Source organism: Xenopus laevis, chromosome 8S (assembly GCF_017654675.1).
Source record: "Xenopus laevis strain J_2021 chromosome 8S, Xenopus_laevis_v10.1, whole genome shotgun sequence".
In the NCBI taxonomy this organism is placed as follows: domain Eukaryota; kingdom Metazoa; phylum Chordata; class Amphibia; order Anura; family Pipidae; genus Xenopus; species Xenopus laevis.
This window is the reverse complement of record NC_054386.1, coordinates 35294630-35306768: the sequence shown is the minus strand read 5'-3', so window position 1 is coordinate 35306768 and position 12139 is coordinate 35294630. Positions and strand designations below refer to the sequence as shown.

At 39.1% G+C, this 12139-nt stretch overlaps 1 protein-coding gene across 2 annotated transcripts in view; it reads left to right on the top strand.

Annotated features, from left to right (window-relative positions):
• col27a1.S (collagen, type XXVII, alpha 1 S homeolog) overlaps positions 1–12139 on the top strand; it is a 162274-nt gene that overhangs the window by 85619 nt on the left and 64516 nt on the right. For both annotated transcript variants that reach the window (XM_018232747.2, XM_018232746.2), the window contains exons 17-26: positions 2202–2255; positions 2855–2908; positions 3467–3520; positions 7343–7396; positions 7671–7724; positions 8518–8562; positions 9005–9058; positions 10248–10292; positions 11627–11680; positions 11817–11870. In XM_018232747.2, the coding sequence (XP_018088236.1) occupies positions 2202–2255; positions 2855–2908; positions 3467–3520; positions 7343–7396; positions 7671–7724; positions 8518–8562; positions 9005–9058; positions 10248–10292; positions 11627–11680; positions 11817–11870 (522 nt within the window). The remainder of the gene's footprint in view (positions 1–2201; positions 2256–2854; positions 2909–3466; positions 3521–7342; positions 7397–7670; positions 7725–8517; positions 8563–9004; positions 9059–10247; positions 10293–11626; positions 11681–11816; positions 11871–12139) is intronic.

Here is a 12139-nt window from a genome sequence, read left to right as displayed (position 1 = left end):
TAAGTTGTGCCAGGGAATATGTTCAGCAGTTACTGCATGGAATGGCCCTGATAAACAGATAAGGGTCACCTTGAGGATAATGTACAAGATGCTCTTGTGAAATGCCATAGGACTGCTATGTTGGATGCTGTCCAGAGACTGATCTTCTTACTCAAAAGCTCATGTGAATTTTTGTGGTGAGACTTGCGGTTTGTTTTTGGTGGATGGATCGTCAGATCTTTCCATTGACAGTGACTCCCGAGTATAGAATGTTTTTTTCCGTCATCTTCACTCTTTGCTTGGAGACTGGGAAACATATTTTGAACCCAACAGCCAAAAGCATTCTCCTAAAGAACCTGTACTTGAATTGCATTCATTTGCCCTCTAGGGAACAGTGAATAGCCCCAGAAGTTTGGGTTACCTCTATTATAATTAAATATGTATAGTGTGCATGAATATATAAAAAGATAACTATTTTAGTCTCTTTTACAGTAAAAACCACATTGTTCAAAATACACAAAGGCTTTTGTTAATGATGGAGTGGTAGTGCCCATTTGTTCCAGGCAGATTGACTGGCCAGTGTGACTGACAAGAGCAGCTAAGGACATTTTAGTCTCACAAATAACTGTGCTCTAAAAAACTGAGAACCCTTAAATGTAAATAAGTCCTCACATCCATCGCATGATTATTCCAGTTTTGTAGTTAATTTCTGCACAACCGCCCGTTATGATACACAAATGTGAATAGAGCTGATGAATTTCACTTGTGAAGTGCTATTTTGTATGTGCAGGAGCAGAGGTATTTCAGCTAAATACTAGTGGGAAAGAAAAGCAATGATTAAACCTGGCTTGTTAGTGGAACCTGAGGCCTGGAACTTAGCGCCGCTTCACTGGAAAGTTCACTTAATGTGCACAATGGAGCTCCTGTTGTGATCACCAAATAAAATCTGTTGAGGGGTAGCCCCAGTAACTTTCCATGTGAATTGATTTTCTGGCTACTGGAGGCTTAGAGCTTATTATAGATCTTCTAGTATTCCACAACCCTGCTCGCTCTTTGGCTCTTTTTGACATTTTCCTATATCAAGCACTTTGGCTTGAGTTTCCCTAACTATGCATGTCTCTACTTGGTAAAGCTTGTAGCAGGAGAGTCTGCAGTTCCAGCCCACAAGTTCTGGAGGGAAAATATATTAACTACAAACCACATTAACTAGGAATTATGGGCAGCTGGTCTTCTTGGGTCAACTTTAAGTTAATTTTTAGTATGTTATAGAATGGCCAATTCTAAGCAACGTCTCAATTTTTATAGTTTTTGAATTATTTGTCTTCTGTCTCGTTCCATCTTTCAAATGGGGGCCAACTAAAAACAAATGCTCTGTAAGGCTACAAATGTATTGTTGTTGCTACTTTTTATTACTCGTCTTTCTATTCAGGCCTCTCCTATTCATATTCCAGGCTCTTATTCAAATCAATGCATGGTTGCTAGGGAAATTCATACCCTTGCAACCAGATTGCTGAATTGCAAACTGAGGTACTGCTGAACAAAAATAATTCAAAAAACACAAATAATAAAAAATGAAAACCAATTGCAAATTGTCTCAGAATATCACTCTCTACATCATACTAAAGGTTAACAAAGGTGAACAACCCCTTTAATCAAGAAAAGCAGAACGTATTTTACTGGCATGTTCAGAAGTCTGAGTGATACTAGATTCCTGCACCATTATTGCAGTTCCGTCCAACTCTGCAGGGAACATTGGCCATTTTAAACGTAATTGTTTGTGTAGTAATGTCGTCTCAGTGTTGGAGGGGTTGTTACCCGCTGTGCTCTATACAAATGACACACAGTTTATATTGTCTTTGGCCAAGAGTGAATTATATAAACGTTGAGAGTTCACTAGCAACATATACAATCACCAATGTGGTTACGTAATTTGGCTCCCCGTTTTATCAGTGTAGGTTGTCATTATGAATTGAGTCTGTTGCAGCTGATATTAACCAAACCTCATTACTGGAATCCCTTGTGGGTAAACGCTGCATTCCATATTGTTAGTATGATATATATTTCCCCATGCTACATTCCATTAGCAATAAAGTTATGTTTGATGCTAGGATTTGAAAGTGAATCTGTCATTTCTTTTGTATAAGTCACAAGACTTCCTATTGAGTGATCTGCATGGAAATAAGCCATAATGTATTATTTATCTTTTGGCAACGTGTACTTAGGGCGTTCAGGGATTTCCAGGGATACCAGGAGATATTGGCTTTCAAGGAGACAAGGTAAGTAGCTCTATTTAATGTCGCACAAACACATTCCACTGTAAAGTGAATCTAGTAGCTGACAGTAACTTAAATAATCAGATACACATACAAACAGCAGTAGGCAGAACATGCTTTCACCAAGATATATTTGCATATGCCAGACAAATGTCAGTGTCCTCTTGGGAGGAATTTGATATAGACATATAGAAATATAAAGGGCATTTTTGACTTTATGACACGTTCTTACTGCTACTTTAACTGTGAAATTCAGAGACAATCACAGTCTATGAAATCAGTGTGTATGGCACACAGGTGCAATTATCATTTACATAAGAGCTGTACTTGGTGGGAAGCAAGTATCAGCAGTTTGGACAGACAGGCTGTCCTTAATCATAGCCAGATGAATATTGGGTTTTTTTGAAATTATTCCATCAGCTGAGCACTGGGCATTAGTTCTTGGGCTAGTTAATGTTTCAGTGTGACTTACTGTAGCGATGCTCATGTATTAGTGAGAATGCAAATAGAGGCACAATTTGGAAGGATGTATTAATCCTTGCTGGTTTTTATATGGCACAGCAACAGAATGCTTTTGTAAGGTATTTTGTGTCTGTTTTTAGGGCAGTCAGGGTCTTCCAGGGCCATCTGGAATGCGTGGGAAACCTGGTCCAATGGTAAGTTTCCTGAGTCACCAACTTCTAAAAATGTCCTTATATTACCTTTTACTTAATGCACTCCACATTGTTGCATTGCGAAATGTCTCTCAGCTTAGAGCCTTTTTTCCCTTTGAGAAATGCGAAGTCAAAACCTCTGTTTTGCATAAGTTTCCAGAAAGAGTTTATAAGAATAAACACTGCAAATCGGATCTTTCTATTTAAAGTGATGCTCACGAGTTTCACCTCCTAGAGAAATGTGCAGCACATAAGACCATTGTTGTGCTGCTGCAATAGCCAAACCATGGCGTACTGTTTGTGAAGTATAAATCCTACAGTGGCAAACTAGCAGCCTTTTTTCATGTTGCTGAAGTGCGATTCTCTCAGCTGTTTGTTGAATGCTGGAAGAAGCAGCTCAACAACATCTTAAAGGCCACAGTGATGACTTCATAGCTGAGTAAATGTCTTTTTTGTGTAAGAATGTTCTTTTGACATTTAAATGTGGCTCTTGCATTTGAGAAATACAATAAGAGAAGTTCAGGCCAAAAGTTAAAACCTGTGTAAAATATTTCTTTCTAGGGCAAACCAGGCGATAAGGGGTTTGCTGGATTCCCGGGTCCTCCAGGACCAGAGGTATATATTTTAATTCCTAAATATATTTCTTCTTTCCATATTACATTTACTTTACTGCACCCGCAAATATCCATGAACAGGTTAAGGCCTATACCATAGTTTGATATGGGGAATTTGTTTTGGTATATATATATATACTGTATATATATATATCAGAAGAAATCTGTTCCTGCCACTGTTCAGTTGTAGCACCCTGGGACAAATGGCTGAACTTGAGCAAAAATGCTACTAAAACTGTTTTCATTAGAGACCATGAAGCCAAATTAAGAGCAACTAAGATGGATAGTACCAAATATCTTTATACTCATAGCCTCATAGCTTTATACTCACCCCCAGATGAGAGCTGCTTTGGTCCATAAAGTTTGTTGATTTCTCACGGGGTCTGCACAGATCCCAACATCACCAGTAAGCTAATATAACCATGCATGGCAAAGAGTGTAGAGTGATAGAGTGCTCTGCCTGATCAAGTAAAACCATGACTTGTACCATGTTGAAGTTAACAGCACAGCAAGGGGGGATCAGAGAGATTCTGCTTTCTCATCACAAACAATGTTGTGTCATGATGAACTAGTGTGGTTGCAGTCAGAGCAAAAAGGCCAGATCCCCAGAAATGCATGAAATCATGTCTTGTATAAACATCTCATGCACATTCATATTCAATCCAGCTGCATCATGTTCATATACACATCTGTCATATTCTCATTCCTGTTTTTATTGTGCTCTCCCTATAGACAGAAAACAATGCCCTGCTCTGTTATCTCATATTTCCAGCACTAACAGACTTAAGCCCATGTTGTATGTTAATGGCTTAAAGTCATATTCATTTAATTAGATACACTGGTACAGATACAATGGTGGTACTACATACTTCTTCTTGCACTCTTTGTTCTGACATGTTGACACCAACATCATTATAAGATACAGTTTTCCACTCCCTTATAGGTAAGCCAAGAACAGGGGAGCTGCACTGCCACAGGGATTTATTCACAAGGTTCTAGATAAGCGCTAACCAATCAGCAATTTGTTTTTAATAGTCTGCTGCATGTGAAAAATTAAAGCAAAGACCTGAATGGTTGCTATTGGCAACTGCACGTGTGCAGTTTAGCACCTGTGTTTGTGAATAAGCCTTCACTGCACTGGAGCACTGGACGACAAATATCCTAACTTTAGCGTCCTGTGGCTAGTAAACCTTATAAAAAGGCTGCTTCTTATCAGTGTTGTGAATATAAATCTCCATTTACACATTGTAACCGGCACCAAAACAACACATGTAAGAGCAACACATTTGCTTTCTGTGAAGCACTAGTTTGCTGAGCAGGATCATCAGGCTGAGGCAGATATGCCTTGTTCTTTTTTGCCCCCAGATGCTTAGGGAATGTGTTTACACTTTGCTGTTCATGTGTTTAGGCATAACTCTGACCAACAGCCGTGTTACATATGGAAAGGCATATATATATTGTTTTTCCAGCACATCTTCCTGAGATAAATCATATGGGCAAAAAGGGTTTTGCTTTGTCTCTGGGTGCCAAAATGTGCGGTTACAAATACATTTGCTTTTGCCACGATCAATCACATATTTGAGTTAATATTGTTAGAGCCAGGCATGTATTGGAGCATCAGTCATTCATTTGCCTGTTTTTTCCCAGTTTGTGTAGAGATTGTGCTTAAGCTAAAAGCATGGGTAAACATGAGAGAGTGATAGGAAATGGGCCCTGATGTGGTACATGTGAAGTGACACAGAAGAAAGGAGGTCCATGCATACCACACGCGCCTTCCTCTCATCACTAAAGAAAGCCACTGGCTGATTCTATTCATTTATGCATCTGGCCCAATGCTTGAGTTGCCTTTCAGATTTAATCCGGTGCTACTCTGCCGGGTGCTGAAAAGGGCTGATTGTGATCAAGGCTTGTTCGGTTCATCTGACAGGGGCTTTCTCTGCAGATTTACACTTTAAGAGGCAATTCATGTCCAGGGTTTGGTGAGTGTTCTCTGCAATTACTTGAAACATTCTGGGGAGAGCGTTACACATTAGTCCATTCACTAAATCTACTGACATATTCCATGAATGAGCACATCCAGACCCTCCCAGTTCTTACATACACTGAGCAGATGCTGCCAAGTGCTCTTTGCTCTGTTCATTAATAGGGCGTGAGCTTCCAAGAATACCACTTTGCTTCCAATGGGCACAAGCCTACGGAAACACAAACGCTATTAATGAGTCAGGACAGCCAGGTACATTGTACAGTATATCATTACAAGAAATGGGTATTCCTGGTAACTGTTGGATTTCCATGTGTTCTTTAGTATTTTAAGTGAATAAGTGAAACCAGTGTAATGTGGCAGTGACAGGTAAAATAAGAATGGCATCTGCACTGAGATCCATTTCTGCATCTTAATGCTGGTTGAGCAGCTTCTGATGTCCAAAACTCATTCTTGCTATCAGTAGTTTCCTTCAGATGTCTTGGCCTCATTTAGAATTAACTAGAGCTCTCCTTTGTTCATTAATTGCCATTCATGTTCATTTCATCCCCTCTTTCTCCCCATCTCTCTCCCTCTCCTTTCAGCTACTTTCATTTCCACTATCATTCATGTGCTGATGAAAGACCTCTCTAGTCAGCAACCTATTCTGCATGAATGAAGCTTTGCTGGCAGAAACCATCCTCAACATAATCCTCCCCTCATCTTATTGTCTCTCAAGCCAGGCCTTTTTATTAGGCTCCATTCACAGCCCGCCATTAAAATGTTACTGATCATTCATATTTACCCTTAACTCATGGTCATTAATTGGAAAGCTACAGATACAGTTTATTGCCAATAGATTAGCCACAATAGTGCAAGCTATAACATTCTGTAGAATGCTTTACCATACCAGAGTAAACAGCTTTAGGCACTGTCTGTTTGTTTAGGATAGCAGCTGCCATATTAGCTTGATGTGACATCACTTCCTGCCTGAGTCTCTCCCTGCTCACTCCCTGCTCCCAGCTCTGGGCTCAGATTACAGCAGGGAGGGGAGGAGGGAGGGGGGGGAGAGGAGCAAACTGAGCATGCTCATGCCTTGCTCTGGAGGTTTAAGTTGAAAGAAGGAAGTCTGATACAGAAACCCATGTGTACACAATAGAGGGACAGAAATGCAGTGTTCTGACTCTGTGCAGCATTACTTTGCGGATTTACTGGTGTATTTATTTAGGCCTTTCTGATAAAGCTTAATTCGTTTTAATATTTCCTTCTCCTTCAAATATATATTATACAAATATGAGCATCTAATAATACTGGGCATGTTTAGAACATATTTTGTGACTTCCTGGGGTGGGAATAATAATAATGGAAAAAAGCAGAATAAAGATCAGAGTAATTCTAAAGAAAGCGAGACCCTACCTGCCGTATTACCTTTCTAGGGGGCTGATTTATTTTTTTATATAACTCTTTATTTATGGTAATTATAAGCATATACCAACAAATTAATAAAATCATAAAAGGTAAATAAAGAAGTAAATGAAAAGTACAGAAAATAATTTAAACAAAAGGGGCTAATGTTTTTAAAGAGTTATAAAATTAAATATGGGTTGGATTTGTAATTTCCCTTTCATGTCTGTACGTTAGATTTTACTCTGCTTCAAATGAGAGTATTTATAGAGAAAGACATGAGCCATTTCACTTGTATAGAGTGGGTCTGTGGGCAGTTTAATCTATACCTGTGCTGGACAGGCATTTGCTGACAGGTTTAGCCCATCAGTAATTTCCTGGATGTGTTGTAGTTGGAGAGCATCATTTAATAAGTAACCCTAGAAACTCCTTACCAGCGTATTGCACTTTTATTTTTAGGGCTTTCCTGGGGACATTGGGCCTCCGGGAGAAAATGGTCCGGAAGGTATCAAGGTGAGTTATCCTGAGCTACCATACCTTTCCCCAAGCTTTTGGTGTCTAATTAAAAAGTTTATGAGTTAGATTCCTTTTGACTGTCCTGGCAAACATCTCTCCTCTCATGTTTGTATTGAGGCTTCTCCAAAACTCTCTCTTCTTAAAATTGATGTTGGATGTCATCCCATGGCAAAGTTACATTGCCACCTCAACCCTTCAATAACTCTCTGAAGGGATGCTATGAGATTCATTCCCAGTTTATGAGACCTTCTTTCTTCTTATGGGTTTGCAGGGAAAGCCAGGAGCCAGAGGGTTCCCAGGACCCAGAGGACAGACAGGGCATGAAGTAAGTGGCCTGATGCATTAGGAATGTTTGTGTCTTGCACTTTATTCTAAATGTACAAATGCCCCATGTTCCCCATGTGTAATCAATTGAACACTATCCATAAAAGGGTGCTGTACACTGATTATCTAGTCAACAAACAATATTCATTGGATGCAAAGCATGGTATAGTTTAAAAGGTTTGGCACTTAGCAGGCCACCAGTTTTAACGTTTGCTGCCCTCTTCTGGATCAATGTGAAGCTGGATAGGTTTCAAGTGAACTTTAAAGGTTGAGCTTGGCAGATGTATCATTTTATTTTTTTTTTCAGTCCTTTCTATGCTCATTCGCAGCACAATAAAATTTACACACAAGCTGATTCTACAATTGCACTACTAGTTCTACTACTACTCAAATGACAAGGTAAAACTGAAAGGCCATTTCCTTTGGCTCACCCCTTGCAGTTGTGCATATTATCACATACAAGGTACAAATCCAGCCCTCTGAGGCTATTTAAAGAATAAGAGAATCTTGTATTTGTACAGTTGCTGGTGGAGACACATTTTATAGACCTCAACAGAGCACATGGAATGGCCAATGCAGAGCTCCTTTAAAGTTAGTTGATCCTACACATCGTTTCTAGACAAACATTGTAGCTTGCATTATGACCTCTAAGGGCCATTTTGGAGCATTCATTGCTTTCCGATATAATGGGTTTGTAAAAAAATAAAAACACTGAAGTTGACTTTTCCCGGAAAACTATATTAGCACCATTATTCTTCAACATGCTAATACCACAATTTTTATTTCCTTTATAGGGGGATGAGGGACCAATTGGGCCACCAGGAGCTCCAGGTCTGGAGGTACATTTATTAGAGCTTTTACTTTGTTTTGACTAAGTCTGATTGTTTATTTTTTTTTGTGCCGCCAGGAAATTAAGTATTTTCCTGCTAAACATTTACATAGCCTGATGCAGAACAGCAGTGACACCTACAAGTAATGGTCCCGGCCAAAAATCATGTCACTGATTGATTGTAACACACAGGTAGAGAAAGTCATGGAAATTATTACCTTGATTAATTCACAAGGACAGTAGAAGGAATTGTGTGCACTTGTCCACTTTCCTCCACCGCATTATTCTTAAGAACAGGCTGGGTGTTTATTCAGAATTACTTGTGACACATGAAAATACATTTTTTTGGTTATCTGTAGCCAATAAGAAAAAGTAAAACTGTCCCGAATAAGGGCCACAGCCTTTAGATCTGGCTTTTCATAGTTTGTCAGCAATTTGTTTTTTTTTTGTAGGGGTTTCCTGGACGGAAGGGCTATCCTGGGCTTCCTGGGGCAGAAGGTACAAAGGTAAGATAGCATTGCCATTTTGGTGGCATAGTTGACATAATACAAATGTCTGATAAAAAGTTAGCTATATCGCAGACCTTCTAAAATGATAAAAGACCTAATATATATTTGAAAGTTTTCCAACTTATGGTGCAAAGAACAGGAAGATAATTAACTGAAAGAATTCTGGGTAAAAGTTTGAGCAATGCGTTATGGGAAGGAGCATCATGGATGTTAAATGAATAAAGATTTGTACTATGTCAATAGCCTGGATGAACTTATGCAGTAATCTGTAGGAAATAAGTGGGTCAATTCATCATCATATTCTCAGCAATTTATATTCTCTTTTGGGAAAGTGAATGCAAAGGGGGACATTTTCATTACAGAAAATATGGGGGAAAATGCTGTTTGATCATTTTCTGCCGGCGTTTACCATGTAACAAAGCATTTCTTTTCTTTGGAGCAGTCAGGGAGCATTTGCAGCCTGGAAGCTTCTCTTGGCTTGCACTAAGGGTGAACTGAAACACCACAAACTGACTGCGAATTTTATACATCCTATTTTCCCATATGTGTGACATGTAAATTCCACTCTTAATCTCCAGTTCTTGGTCAGGTGCATGGAGTGTAGCAGGACACCACTGGGCTCAATACCACAAGTGTACAAAGCAGACATTGTGGTTCATTGCGTGTTGTCTGTGCTCAGGACCACAGAAAGTCACTTTTATCCATTTGGGGCTACTTGTGCCATATTAAGCAGTAATGCACAGTATATTTTTATTTATATATTACTCTTTTAGCAATTCTGCAACACTGAGCACCTGAAGAAGGACTGAAACATTGGCAGCATCACATCTCCAATTATACACCATTTATTATTAAAGCTGGAATTTGTTCCCTTCAAGACTCATTGGATTTCTATAATTGCACCTCCTAAGTCCCAGAACTATCACCTTCCTACTATACTGTCTCTTTCCTTGATGGCTGCCTGTATATAAAATATGCAGTACTATTACGAGACAGATGAGGGAATAGGGAAACAAAAGAGGAATCTGTTATGAACGACTGGATAGTCACAAGACTAAAATTGTCATTTTGCATCATTGGATATTTAATGCTGATATTATTTTTCCAAATGGTATTTTGTTTTATGTTAAAATGAATATGATAATAAGTGAATCTTACTATTCTGCTTTCTGCTGCCCCTCCCCAGGGTGAAGTGGGAACCACAGGAAGGTCTGGGAAGATCGGTGAACAGGTGTGGTATAGTAACATTTCCATGATTTTTAAGGGGAGGGCTTTTGGGAGTGTCTGAAACAATGTTTTCATGTCAATTAATGTTCCTACTGAATAAGGCATTAGAGTTCATTCTCAGTTGACATTATGTTGGTAGAGGAACACTGTAATGTCATTGTTCAGTTTTCTGTGTTCAGTTGCAGGGGACACCCTAGCTGATTGCATTGTTTCCAACTGAATAGGGTTTTTAGACCTTATTACAGGCATGGGACCTGTTATCCAGAATGCTTGGGACCTGGGCTATTCCAAATAATGAATATTTCTGTAATTTGGATCTTCATACCTTAAAGGAACAGTTCAGTGTGAAAATAAAAACTGTGTAAATAGATAGGCTGTGCAAAATAATAAACGTTTCTAATATAGTTAGTTAGCCAAAAATGTAATGTATAAAGGCTGGAGCAAACACATGTCTAATAAACAGCCAGAATCCAACTTCCTGCTTTTCAGCGCTATAACTCTGAGTTAGTCAGCGACTTGAAGGGGGGCCACATAGTACATATCTGTTCAGTGAGTTTGTAATTGATCCTCAGCATTCAGCTCAGATTCAAAAGCAAATGACCCATGTGCCCCCCCCCCCTCAAGTCTCAGATTGGTTACTGCCTGGTAGCCAGGGTAACCAGTCAGTGTAAACCAAGAGAGCTGAAAAGCAGGAAGTAGTGTTCGGACTGACATGTTATACATCAAATCACTTCAGCCTTTATACATTACATTTTTGCCTAACTAACTATACTAGAAACATTTTTTATTTTGCACAGCCTATCTATTTACCCAGTTTTTATTTTTACACTGAACAATTCCTTTAAGTCTACTAGAAAATCATGTAAACATTAAATAAACCCAAATGGCTGGTTTTGCTTCCAATAAGGATTAATTATATCTTAGTTTGGATCAAGGGACTGTTTTGTTATTACAGAGAAAAAATAAATCATACACACTTGCGTTCAAATACAATCAACTTTATTGTACAAAACTGTATATTCAGATGAAACAACTTAAAAACTGGGCATCTGCAATTTCATATGCGTGCAACACCTAGATTCACTTCCCAACCACAGTGGGCATGTGTGAGCATATCTCTCTAATATCCATTTGATCTCTTATCAGTGGGCCCTGCAGCCTTATTGGAACTCGAATGGCAGCCTTCAAAGCAATATAACTGCTCATATATTTAGACTTTATTAAAGCCTTTTAGTAGACAAAACCATTGCTATAGGGGAGAGCTTCTGCTATTGAAACTAAGTGCAAAAATATCGGTGCGCAGACACGTTAACTAAATACACTTTCTTACCTCAACAGGGGCTTCAAGGATTTATTGGTCCAGTGGGGGAGACAGGTCTTGCGGGGGAAAAGGTAAATATGATAACAAAACAACATGGTTAATCCATTTTGTACCTAGGGAAAAGTATTAACAGGCACCCCCCACCGTTGTAGTAAATAAGCTGATGTGTGGTGCTGTTATTGTTGACGTGTTTGTTTTTGGTTTTAGGGAGACCGTGGAGGGATTGGGAATCCAGGCCCACCAGGGGAAAAGGGATCAATGGTAAGGCAATGATCTGCACTATCACACCTATTTCTATCATCCATTTTGCTCATTCACAGGTAACGCTACAAGTCTGCTATAGAAGAATTAACATAATGCAAGAATATGACACAAAGCATAGTGTTAGTCTGCATCAGGGGCGGCAGCTACAGAAACCATGGAATAAACCAGCTTTGTGTAGGCTGATCAAAACTGATCTTAAGGCTAGCATGACATGTGGGAAATATACAGCTTTATGTTTAAATACAGGCGGTTCTCAGCCCAAAAAT